Source organism: Argiope bruennichi, chromosome 4 (genome assembly GCF_947563725.1).
Source record: "Argiope bruennichi chromosome 4, qqArgBrue1.1, whole genome shotgun sequence".
Lineage (NCBI taxonomy): Eukaryota > Metazoa > Arthropoda > Arachnida > Araneae > Araneidae > Argiope > Argiope bruennichi.
Genome location: NC_079154.1, coordinates 113,748,257 through 113,761,930, shown reverse-complemented (window position 1 = coordinate 113,761,930; position 13,674 = coordinate 113,748,257). Strand labels below are relative to the sequence as shown.

Genomic DNA, 13,674 nt, shown 5'->3' with positions numbered 1-13,674 from the left:
TAATTTCTCAAGAGGAAAAAAATGAAATAGTATTCTTATCCATTTATTCATTTTCACAATTCAGCAATAATAATAATAATAATTTTGATGTACACTCACAATAATTATAAGTGGAAGCAGATTAGAATTGGAAAAGTATTACTCACATTCAAATGTATATTTTCTAGGATGAATCATGCAAAGTATTATTTGCCAACGGATTCTAAAATCCTCCGCGCTTATGCACATGTGTTAGGATGGGTTTAATTCTGGAAAATAGGAGTGGGAGGAAAGTGGAAATGAGGAGATGTTTACATTTAAAAAAATGTAAACATCTCTTCATTTCCACTTTCCTCTCACTCCTACATTTAAAAAAATGTAAACATCTCTTCATTTCCACTTTCCTCTCACTCCTACATTTAAAAAAATGTAAATTCCAGAAATGGTGTACATCCTCTGTGTGTCACCCCTTAGTGAGATAGAACCATCAAAAAGTGGTCATCTCAGAATACTGAAATGAACAGTAAACAAATTAAGCAGGACAATACCAGTTTTTAAAATTTAACCATAAATTAGAATGAAAGCTCTGAACTGTCCCAATCAATCTAAATAAAACTGAAGCATCATCTTTTTTTTTACACAATAAAAATCTAAGCAAATAAATAAATAATATTCATGTTATGCTAACAAATATTATGAAGCATAAGATTTTAAAATAATAAATAGGTAATTTTTATTTACTCCTTGAACTGCAATTTATTTTCAGGCAAACAATATAATTTTCTTAGTTACAAATGGATAGAATGATATAAAAAAAAATCGCCAATGAAGAGCAAATTTCAATTTCTAGTGACTGCAACTTATCATGGTCAGTTTGCTCAAGAAATTTCATGACAAGTTGGACTTGCTATTTCAGTTCAAAGAGTAAATTTTACAGAATGCAATAAAGGTAAGATTAATAAATAATTTGTATGTTACAAAAATTCAAATCATTTAATTGGTCTTCTACAAATGTTATCCATAAATACTATAAAATATTATATAAATATAAGGAATATGCAAAAATAATTTGTAAGCAGCAAAAATTCATATTCAATGCAAAAGCGTATTTAGTATTGAATAAGAAGTAGAAATACTAACTAATGAAAATTCTTCTGGCTCCTTTAGTAAGGCACCTAACATCGAATCTGAAAGTTCAAAGTTTCACCTGATGGATCAATTTCTTTTCCAAGAAAGAGAGCATTTCAGTATTCTAAGAAGCTGATGCATTTAAATCTAAATTGCTTGTAACATTTTCTTCATAATTTGATCATAAATACTATGAAGCATAAGGAAGGTTCTGCGACACTTAATTTTCAAAGCAATAAATCTGTCTGATTATGAATCTTATTTGAGTTTTCTAGCACATTTATTTTTTAAACATGTTAAATCTTTTTTTTTTTTTTTTTGTATTTCATTTATTCTAAAGACTGCTTTATAAAGAAAATTAAATTTTTAACATAAAATTTCTCATATTTTAATTATTTCTACGCTGATTTTAATTTTAAAAAATTACATATAGTGAAAGGGTTTTGATTATTATAATATTTTATACAAAAGTAACATCTTTATTAGATATTAAACCTAAAAATATTTTCATCCTGAACATTGCCAAATATATCACTTAATTTATATTTGTAATTAAATAATTCACATAAAAATTTACGTAATTAGAATTAAAATATACCTAATGATTAGTAACAAGTTTCACTTTAGTCCTATCAGAGATTATAAAATCTGGCAACTTATTATCAATAGAAGTTTAAGACATAAAATAACTTCACTCTCTATCTAGACTTTACTTCTTAAAGCAGCAAAATACTAGATTATCTAATAAGTAAATGATTCTATCAGATTATTCATTAACATGACTTAACATATGCCTATTCAAATCACTCTTTTGAGAATAAGATTTTTTACAAATTTTACAAGCATGATGTTTTTCATTGGAATGTGTTGCATAATGCCTTTGCAATGATGAAAGCTGAATAAATTCTTTATTACAAACATAACAAGAATGAGGCTTTTCACCAGTATGAATCATAAGATGATCTCGCAAATGAACTCTTTGGACAAAACTTTTGTTGCAGATTGTACAGACATGTGGCTTAACTACATTGTGACTAAGCATATGATGATTTAATCTACCTTTCAAAAAGAATTTTTTGTCACATACATTACAAGAAAATTGCTGCTCGCCTTCATGCGTTGATTGATGATCTTTTAACTCTTGCACTGACGGGAATTCAGATTTGCAAACTTTACAAATGTATTTCTTCTTGGAGTGAACAGCTATATGCTTCTGCAATGTTGATTTGGCTTCAAATGTTTCGCTGCATGTATTACAAGCATAGGATTTTTCACTGGCATGTCCTAATATATGTTTCCTTAAACTTTGTTTCAAATAGAAAGCCTTCGTACAAAGACTGCATTTGTAAGGTTTCAATTTGATATGAACAAAAATATGATGGTTCAGATGTGCTCGCTGAGTAAACTTTTTTTCACAAATAGTACAAACATAAGGTTTATTGCCAGTGTGAGTCATGTAATGTTTCTTCAAATCACTTTTCTGAGAAAATCCTTTTTCGCATATATCACAAACATTCGGCTTATTTCCAAGATGCCGTTGATAATGCTTATTCAAATCACTTTTTTGTGTAAATCCTTTGTTGCAGATAGTACAAGTATGAGGCTTCTGTCCAGAATGAATCAATGAATGTATTTGAAGGCTGTATTTCCTAGTAAAACTTTTATGACATATATTGCACACATGAGGAGAATAATCAATATGAGTAAGGTAATGCTGCTCTAAATTTCCTGCAGGTATTTCTTCACTGCAAAGATCACAAAAATCTGCAATTTGAATTGAAGGATCAGGTATGTCGTCGGCAGATAGAGAAATTTCATCCATAGTACTGATTTAATAAAATATACAAATGAATTAAATGCTTCCTAAAAGTCAAAAATTAATGTTTCTGTTTTTGAAAACTATATAATGTGATTATCATTATTTTAAAAATTTAAAAGATCTAAAACAAGCTCTTGCAACATCTAAAAAAAGCTCTTCAAAAAACAATTGTATTTAGCAAACTTAATATTATCGTTATGCAAAAACCAAGGTGCCTTACGGATTATTAAATTGTAACATTTATTAAATTAATGTTATCAAAGAGCCCGCAAAACGTTAACAATTCGCAAAATATTATAGTCATCAATCAATCAACATCTTCAACATTGTTTTGATTTCTTTTTAAAGAATCGGTTTTGAACGGATCTTGATGAAAGATCGAATCGAAAATTAACATTAGTCGTGGCTACATCATCAGTAATGTGAATTTTCTAACATAAAAAAAAATACAGAAGCAATACCGATAGAAAATATAATTTTAATTAATAATAAAATAAATTTTAATTAGATACTATTTATTTTAAAAAGTATTACAGGGCAATCATCGGCTTGGCCCTGAGTAGATTTCTTTCTGTCGCGCTAGAGCTATGTTGATCTTGGCTTTGCGGTTTCTACTTTCTTCATCTTCAAACACTTTCGAGTGAATAACTCTAATTAACAATGACAGACGGTTTCAAATGAATTACAGCAATTCGAAGAAGAAAATCAATAACTGTTCCTTTCTTTTTTCATGTCATTCAACATTCCCCTTTTTGGAACTTATTTCTTTAGATATTAAACTGATTGCATTTTCTATGATTTCGCTGACAAAAATTTATTGTCCTGAAGCAGGACCATCTCTTTTTCTATTCGTGTTGGAAAGGTGTCTGTTATCTCTTCACCATTTCTGGGATATATGTTGCATAATTCCAATGGATAATGTTGAGACTGCTTGGATAAAATTCAAAACCGTCATAACGTCTGCGTAAAAGTTGCGCTGATTGTTTGACTTTTTTTAATGATCCATTGATTAATGATTCCTTGCCAATATTATAAAAAGGGCAGCTAGCATCACCTACATATTCAATAAACATTTGAGAACTTCTTTTTTAATGTCTTGAGGATGTTTTTAGGACCTTTAGCCAATTGTACCGATTAATTCCCTCAGAACCCCGCACCAGAGAGTTACAAAAATATACCAAAAAGTTATTCAAAATAAAATGAAGTACCGATTTATTTTTTGATCATCAATTTAGGATTTTTTTTTTCTCATTTTTTAAATTCGTTTACTGATCTATAGGGCCTAATTTTTTCACACGGTCATCAATTTTGAATAGTTAAATATAACTTTAAAAAAAAGGCAAGAGAAAGGAGAGGAAAAAGTACACCGCTTCGTCACCTGTCAGAAGAACCGTTTCTTTTTGCTTAGTAGAAAATACTATTTCTGCTTTTCCATATTGCTTCGAAAACCTGTGTGGTCTCGCGACCAAAGACAGAGGAACCTGGGCATTTTTAACATAAAATTTATTGCTTCTTTTTTATTTGTTTGAGAAAGGGCGAACAAAGTTCTAACAACTCTTTGCTTTTATAATTTCTCTTTCTCACAAACACATGTCTCTCTCTCTCACATGGGAGGGGAAGAGGGTGGCTAATACTGTTTTTATGTAAGGGGGCCCCCTTCGTCAAGCTGGCTAACTGATCATTACGTCACTCATGTAATTCGATGATGCATTTGTATTGCAACATTTGTGAAAAAGAGGTTCGAATTAAACAGACCCTAATAAATTTTATGGCTAGGGAAAACAGTTTTCAGAAACCCTGAATGTATATAGAATAAATATTTCGGATAATTACTAAGGGTAATTTGAAGGGTTAGAAAGAAGTATTCCCGTTTCAATACAGAAAATGAAGCTGAAAAAGAATTCTGCGCAAGCCTATACATATAACGATCCCTATACTAAATCTACTTTCAAAAAGGTGCATTAAATCATTATGATCGTTTGATTAATATGAACGTTTTTTAATCTAATTTGTCGACAGTTCGAAATCTTTCTTGACCCTTTGATTTTTCCCCATTAATATAATGTTTAAATATCATGCATGTCAAATAAATTTATTTTATTTAGTTTCAAGTCAAGATTACAAACTTTTTTTAAAATTTCAGTGTAGTTTTCATTCGTTAAAAACAGCTGTACTTTATTCTCATAGTGATCCACAGAATATTACGTTCAATACGATAAATGGCACACAGATTTAAACCATAAAATTGAATGATCGGACCACCGCAACAGCAACACTGGCGGGAACTGTGGTTGAATCCTAAGGGCCATCACCGGCCACGGTACAACCCTCCCCGAAGGAAGTACGTCCTGTCATCGATGGGAGGAGTCAGATCCCCACCTATTTGTGTACCCTCCAGGGTGGCGAGATCCAACCACCATGCCGGAAGCATCTCATTCTCATTTCGAGGTGCCCCCCGGGGGTTTAGGATTTTGTAAAAGAAACCGTTCATAAGTAAAGTAAAACAAAGCAATATTTATTTCTGCAATTCTTCAGAAAGTACCAAAATAAAAATTAAAATTTTTGCAATAATGTTTCCTTTTGTGAAGAAAAAATATAAATATTCATTAATTTTTTGGTATAATGAGACAGGCAAAATATGTAGATCCAGGAATTAAGAGTATATAAGAGAGAGAGAGTATAGCGATAAAACAATTAAACATAAGATAGTTCTGCTACAGTACGGAGATGAAGACGGCAACAGGGAGCGAAAGCTTAGTATTTATCAAGTCTTGGATGAATTAAATGGAACACCTGAAAAATCTGGAGAAAAAAAAAATCTTGCCTCTAGCATTAAGAAATTAAGATTGTCAAGAAGTTGGATCGTCCGATATGATAATGATATTAAACAAGATTGATCGAGCGCTTAGCATTTAGTTTTTGGAACATCTTCCGTAATCCCAAATCTTAACCCCATTGATCAAGTATGTGTATATTTTGATAACTAAATATACCAACGAATTATTTGAAAAATGGAGGAGTTCTTGCAAAGTTGACTAAAAGAACTCGTGGGATATTTTATTTGCATTTATCTCTTTAATATACACCTCACCTGGAATTGATCATCAAACAGTTCAGTGATTGATTAGGTGACAGTTTTGACTCAGACCTTCAAGTCTAATAATAAAATCATAAACCTAGATTAATATTTCTATCCAGTTGTCTTTTTCAATTATTATTTTCACATGAATGGAAGGACTGAGAAACTTCCCTTTCACGAATTTCGTTCAAAATTTAATAGAAAACCAAAATTTGGTGTAAAGGTTGCATACCAAATTTCATATATCTAATTATTGAGCTCTGGAGTTCTCACTTTGACAGAGAGACATATTTCGATCTCAGGGATACCTGAAACGTGGAGATACAAGAAAATATTGAGGTCCAATTTTTTGACGATTGCAACACTGACTTTTTGTATGCTTAACCCTTTAAAGGGCCATTTTGTATGTTTAACCCTTTTGTATGCTTAACCCTTTAAAGGGCCATTTTTGTATGCTTAACCCTTTTGTATGCTTAACCCTTTAAAGGGCCATTTTTGTATGCTTAACCCTTTTGTATGCTTAACCCTTTAAAGGGCCATTTTTGTATGCTTAACCCTTTTGTATGCTTAACCCTTTAAAGGGCCATTTTTGTATTCTTAACCCTTTTGTATGCTTAACCCTTTAAAGGACCATTTTTTTCTAGTCTCATTATGTTAAAAAATTTTTAGGCTTGAAATTAGAATAAGAAAAGGGATTCATTTAGCTTATTAGATAAATTTAATTTAATTAATTAATTAATTTGTTTAATTAATAATTAAGTATCAAATCAAGACACATCATTTTGTGTAAAATAAAGAACTAAAGCATCTAAGTTTCTGTCTTTCTAACAAAATTTGTCAGAACTTATGCCAACCTACATAAATTAATACAAAGATTGATAAATTCGGTGGGAAGCATACTTCCCACGGCCCTAGAAAGGGTTAATATGCGAGAAAGTAAGGGTTAGGGCTGACAGATTTTGTTTCATTAATTACTTTCGTTAATATACAGAGAGGTTTCTAAAACCGAAGACTGCGTTGCCACCGAAGGTCATGAAATATAATTTTGTTACCACTTTCAATCCATTCTCTGTGACCACTTCATGCTATTTTTGGTCTCATCTTTGTTTCTCAGTAATAAATCAATGGGAATGAACTCCCAGAAGCTTTCATCAAGCCTTTTAATATAGATAGCCACCGCCCGTATAAAAATTTAGAGATTGCACAAAAAATCGCGAACGCCGAGAGTGCTCGGATTTTTATTTTCAGTCCCGCACTTGAGAATTGTGCGCTTCATAATGTAATAAAGAAACTCATATATGATTTTTAAATGCATTTTTTAAGGTTCATTGAAACCAAAATTTACCACAGAATTACAATTTTAATAACACAATCAATGCAAAAATTCAATTATTTATTTAAATTCTTGCCTTTTTCCTTTATTTCTTTTAAGTACATGCAAAAATACAGATCAACAGAAGATCAATCCTTTAACGGATTTGTTTAAAAATCTGCAGAGAATTTCCATTTTATTTGATAAAAATCGTTTACCAAATTTCATTTTCTCAAGTTATGTTCTTGAAATATCGTGCTTACATGCTTGGGCACATGCTCAACGCTTGGACAGATGTAGGTAAAATTTGAAAAAAAATCTACACTTTAAGTATTAAGCCTGTATTCTAAATTTTCTAAGTCTAGTTCATTGTATTTTGTAGTTATAGTAACATTCAAACAGACAGACAATTTTGATTCAAAGTCCACTTACCAAATTTCATCCAGTCAGCTTAAAGCGGATTTGAGTTATTTTATTCATAATTGGACCAATAAGTCCAAATTAGAAAGAAGATCAAAAATGTGTTTTTCGGACTTGGGAGAAATCTGAATCTCGATATCGAGTTTTATAACGATTTTAATGTTTTTTTTTCCTTTAAATACTTTGTAGACAAGAAAGTGAACAAAAATATTATTAGATAAGATATTTGATAATGTGGTGAATGAAGATCATTATGATCTGTGCAGTGTAAGCAAGAGGACCCATGTTTCAGGGAACACTTCTTTAATGATCACATTTCACACAAAACACGTAGAAAAGACAAGACATTTACGCGCGCACCTTAACAGAACAGCTTATATCATCTCCTTATTTTTACAGTCGCAATGCACTATGGGATGAGTACCTAATCAGGCATCGCCATCTATTATCCAAAAGAGAAGATAGAATAGTACAACTGTTACAATAAGATTTATCAAAAGCATCGTTTAGATTTTCATTTATCATTAAATAATATTTGTTTACATTAGGATTGTGCAACTCGATTAAAAAATTACTTCTTTCAAAGTAATGTCGCAAGATTTTCTTTTGAGCGAAAAGGAATCTCGAATGGAAGCAGTTAGGAAATCAAGTTTTGCTAACACTAAAAGAGATTGATTTTGTGCATTCACTCTGGAATGATTTTAGCGTTTCGATGTAGTTTTTAAAATTTTATCTTCCTTTAATTTACTTGTACCTAAGATTTTTTAATTTATAGATTAAATAAATTAAATGGTAAAATTTTAAAGTCACGGAACCTTTAACAGTTATTGCTTCTGTTTGATTCTTCAGTTTTAGTAAACAAAAATAATTTAGACTGTTATAGTATCTTAAAATATTTCATAAATTTTTCCAAATAACGAATTTTAACCAATGATCTTCAATTGATATTTCATTGACAGATATTATTTTCTTAAATCCACAATGTTTCAGAAGCTAGGAGAGACTTTAAAAATCAATAATTTGCAAGCGAATGAAGATGAAAACAAACTGTCTATTAAAAGGACGAAAACATGATTATTAAATAATTTACCGAATTCAGAGGAATTCTCTTTGAATATTTTTACCTACTTTCACTAACCCCCGGGGGGGGGCACCTCGAAATGAAGATGAGATGGCATGATGGTTGGATCGCGCCACCTTGGAGGGTACAGAAATAGGTTGGAGATCTGACTCCTCCCCCGATGACGGGACTTCCTTCCTTCGGGGAGGGTTGTACCGTTGCCGGTGATGGCCCTTAGGACTCAACCACAGTTCCCGCCAGTGTTGCTGTTGTGGCGGTCCGGTCATTCAGTTTTATGGTTTGAATCCGTGTGCCTTCGTGGCGGGTCGGAGAGTTAGATGGCTGACTTACCTACTTTCACTAGTGCTTATCAATGCGCATTGGTAGCAACTAAAAATACATAATGCCTTTCTATTCCGACAATCTAATGATATGATTTTACTTTGAAAATTTCATATCTTGTCATGCTTATACTGTCTCATTGAGTTTGCTCCCAGATTATTTCGATGTTTTTTGCAAATAATCCATTTTTTATTGCCATTTATCAAATAATCAGTTTGAAAATCGAGGATTTTCAGTGCTTTTGATGTGTAAACTATATATTTAATACAGTACGTTTGCTGAAATTTCCTTCAATTAATGCAATACTAAAATATCGACATTTGTGAAAGTCCATGATTTTGCAAATGTTTATTGATGTCTTGAAGAATGATCCTTTTTCTGATTTTAAGTAATAAATATGACGATATGAATTGTTGTTGTTTCTTATGACACTTGCCCGGACAAGCCCGCTGTTCGAAGACAGCCGATTTAAGCCTAAGGGGGGGGGCGCTTCTTTTTTTTATCGTAGAGCCAACTCGGGCCAAGAGTACGACTTTGCTACTCACGCATCACTCATTCGCTTGCACAACCCCTTTTTACAGGAGGGCACATTCACACATCTCACAGGTAGAACAGGAAGAACAACCATGCCCAAACCGGGACTCGAACCCGGGACGCCCAGATGACGGGGAAGATGCGCTCCCCCTATGCCAGGACGCCGACTGATCTGAATTAGTTATGGTAATCATTTGATCAACATCTAGTGAAAAATCATCACAAATTTGCAAATCATTTCGGAAAACTGAATTGCATTAATCATCAGCTCAACAAACTCCAAATATTTCTTTGAAATCATCAACGAATTTTTGCTTCTGTTATTTTTCTTGGAGCGAAAATAAAACCAGCGCGTATGGTCTCCGCAAAACTTTCTCACATACACTCTAATAAAGATGTTATTCCAGTGAACGCTTTCCATGGCAGTGGCGTACAACAGTTACGAAATATCAACTTCTGGCGTGAACTTAGCATTTTTATTGAATCTATCGCATGATTCTTGGCTAGTTATTTGACGATTAATCTCTGACATGCAGTCAAAAGCATCTAAAAATCGAATTTGGGCTACAGACATTTTTTTTCCAACCAACTGAAACCAAAGTCTGACACAAAACTGCACTTGCAGTCACAAAATCACGTACACAAAATTGATATATTTAAGTCATTGCGTTTTTAAGTTATCGTGCTGACATGTTTCTGAAAGTATGGACCGACAGACGATCAACCCCTTTTATGATTTCACTCAAAATTTTGTTGACCTCTATTAAAGATGCTCAATCTGTACACCAAATTTTATCTATTTAGCTGCCTTCGTTTTGTAGTTATTGCGTTCTTATACTTGAACAGCCGGACAGACAGATTTCCTCTGAACGGATTTTGCTCAAAATTTGATAATAATCTACAAATTTGGTTTTAAGCCCGAATACCAAATTTCATCCGTCTAGCTCAAAGAGTATTTGAGTTATCTTTGTCACAGACAGACAGACAGACGGACGGACATTTTCCAAAAATGCGCTTTTCGAATGCAGAAAAGTTTAAAACGTGGAGATTCGTCAAAATTTCGAGTTCAAATTTTTTTGACGATTACAATGCTTTCACTATACTTAATATACAAGAAAGTAAAATGTGAAATATGATACAAATTCTCTTTATCTTAATCAATTTCAAAATTAACATCGGACAAATAAAATTAAAATTTGCGCAACTTGCATCAAAAGTAAAGTGAAAGTATCAAACATTTAGTCCTGTCAAATGAAATAAATCGTATCTGACAAAAATCACCTACAACAGTAACTTACTCGGTAATAAACACTGCAATTTTTACAGCAATCTAATAAAAATAATCCTTATTGTAACATAAAAATATTTAATAAATGTTGAGTTCTTAATGCCCAGATTCCAGTTAGTACTTACTATTAAAACACAAGAAAAACTTGCCCAGAGGATAATAACACAAAAAGTACTGGCGTATCCTTTGTGGCACAAATTCGGAAAGAACGGAGGAGAAACTCTATTTATCCCAGTATTCATCTCGAATTTCGGAGCAGCAGGTAAATACACCTTCCGCTCGCACACCTGGCCGTCTTTGTGACGTCACTCCCCCTCCATCACCTGTTGGGAAACAAGGTTGCAGGAATTGGCGATGGAGCGATGTTTTGGCTCTTTTCCTCAACCGGTAATCAAATTTTTGTAGCAATTACTTCCAAACTTTGATAACTGGTATAATTATTCTTCCTTTTAAAAAATAATAGCATGAAAAAAAAATAAAAGATAGCAATGTACGATGAGAAATATGAGGAAAATGATTATGCCCAATTTTTTAAACAAAACTATTAAAATGTAAAACCATATAAAAAGTTTTTTTAATATAATTTTTTTTTTTGTGTTTATACTTTTAAAACTTGTTTATTTCTTTTTCCGTTACAAATTTGTGGCATACTAATTTATAAACAATTATATGAATTTTTCAAAATTTCCCAAATGTTCATCAAAAGCTTATTAAATTTTCACAAAATAAGCAAAAGCCTATATAAGCACACACAATCAATGTAACTTTTGCAAATATTCATCATTAGATATTTATTCACAAAAAATTTTATTTCAATTTGATGAATCTCTTCAGTTTAGACAGCCTAGAATAAGATAAAAATCATTTTCGAAATTATATCTTTTCGGCAGTTAGTCTGTCAGTCTATCTGTGTAAACACGATAAATTTAAAACATAAACAGGTACGCAGTCATCATACCAAAATTGATTTCAGTCAAATTTTGAACAAAATCTGCCAATTAAATATTGGTCAAACAATCCATAAGTGTACATAAGAATCTAAGATAACTTAAAAATGGAATTTAACAACAGCGGAGATGTAACTTTAGCTTGATAGATTAAATTTGGCTTATTGTTTTATTATTAAAATAGAAGACCTGTATCAAATAATGGAGTAAATTTTATAAAAAGTTAACTTTGAGTCGATCCATCTGTTCAGGGTGATATAAACGCGATCATTCCAGAATGACATAGGCTAGATGGATGAATTATGGCATTTACAATGAAACTATATATATTCATGTCTAATTTTGGATTAGATCCATTAACTGGTAGACCGTCTGTCTATCCGCATATATGTGAATATGGCAATTCGAAAATAAAACAAGCAGGATGAATTTAATTTAATAGGAGACCTTAATAAGGTATATCAGGTGTCTCAAATTTTAGATTTCTCTGAATGAGAAGAAACTTAAGTGTATATTCCAATTTTTCTAACTGCGCCTTGATTCTAAACATTAAACGTTCAGTATAATTTAAATATATGAAAAGTTTAGCTTGGGCATATTTGCGTCCTGTTTCGAAATACCACAAGGGCTGTTCTGAGAAGAATCTCGTAATTTTGGACCTTAGTTAGATAAGAAGCATTCCCTCACCAAACTTCCACGCCACATCAACAAGGAGATATGCAATCCACAATCAAATTTAACAAACACCTAATCACATTCATGGCGGATATTTAGTTGATTCAACTAAATAACCACCATGGAGGGTTACCACCAGAATCTATTACTCGAGCTTGGAAACTCTCCTGTTTCAAAGCCACTTATCACTAGTACCACTAGTTTGCCATTGTTCTAAATATATAGAAAGACGAGGGTTTGAACATTCAAGCTGGTTTGGCTACAAATAATATTGGAAATTCAATCAAGAATTGAAAATCAAATTGCAGTAGTATATTATGAGACTAAAGATGGAAATCGAAACTCGAGGTTCCAAATAGATAACCATAACTGATTACTCTGACCCCTCCACTAAGGCACACGTATTTGTCTGACTGATCACACCGGCGCGACAGGACCTCTAGTGGGAATTAAGGTTAAGTCCTAAGGTCCATCACCGGCCACGGTACAACCCTTCCGGTGGGCAGCACGTCCCATCATTGGTATGAGGTAACCGACCCCTTCTATTTCTGTACCCACTCGATGGCGAAAATTAATCACCATACCGGAAGCTTCTCATTCTTATATCTGAGATGCCCCCTGGTACATCGTCCCTAATAGATAAAAAATTTGTGATTCCTTCTTGATAATAAAAAGACTATGTTAGATAAAATGCGTTTCAAAAATGTATAATGAAAAAAAGTTACCATGCAATTTTTTTTCTCAGTTCATGTTAAATGAACGCCCGATTCTGAAGCTACATAAGAACTATTTCCAGACAGGCCTAAAATCTGAATAGGGGTCAAGTAACGAGAATGAAAACAAAACCCACAATCGCCCCCTCTTTTCCAACTACTTCTAGTGTAAGGTGCTTTGTGCTCTTTAACAAAGAAAAATTGATACACCGCTTACTAATACTTACTCGGTCAAAAATACTAAAGTCAAATCTGAGAGTATTTTTTCTGTAAAACGTCAGTTTTTTTTAATTAACCAAATTGCATAAAAAAGTAAAACAATTTTCAGTAGTATGATTTAAACAGCATTTTAAATATCAATGATTCATAAACATATGT

The 13,674-nt window shown here is 32.3% G+C and overlaps 1 protein-coding gene across 1 annotated transcript; it reads right to left on the bottom strand.

Moving 5' to 3' along the window:
• Nucleotides 1-1,873: 1,873 nt before the first annotated feature.
• On the bottom strand, nucleotides 1,874-2,929 carry LOC129966409 (gastrula zinc finger protein XlCGF8.2DB-like). Its single transcript, XM_056080830.1, has one exon. It carries the CDS (start codon nucleotides 2,927-2,929, stop codon nucleotides 1,874-1,876), a length of 1,056 nt encoding a protein of 351 aa, XP_055936805.1.
• Between the last annotated feature and the right edge of the window lie 10,745 nt (nucleotides 2,930-13,674).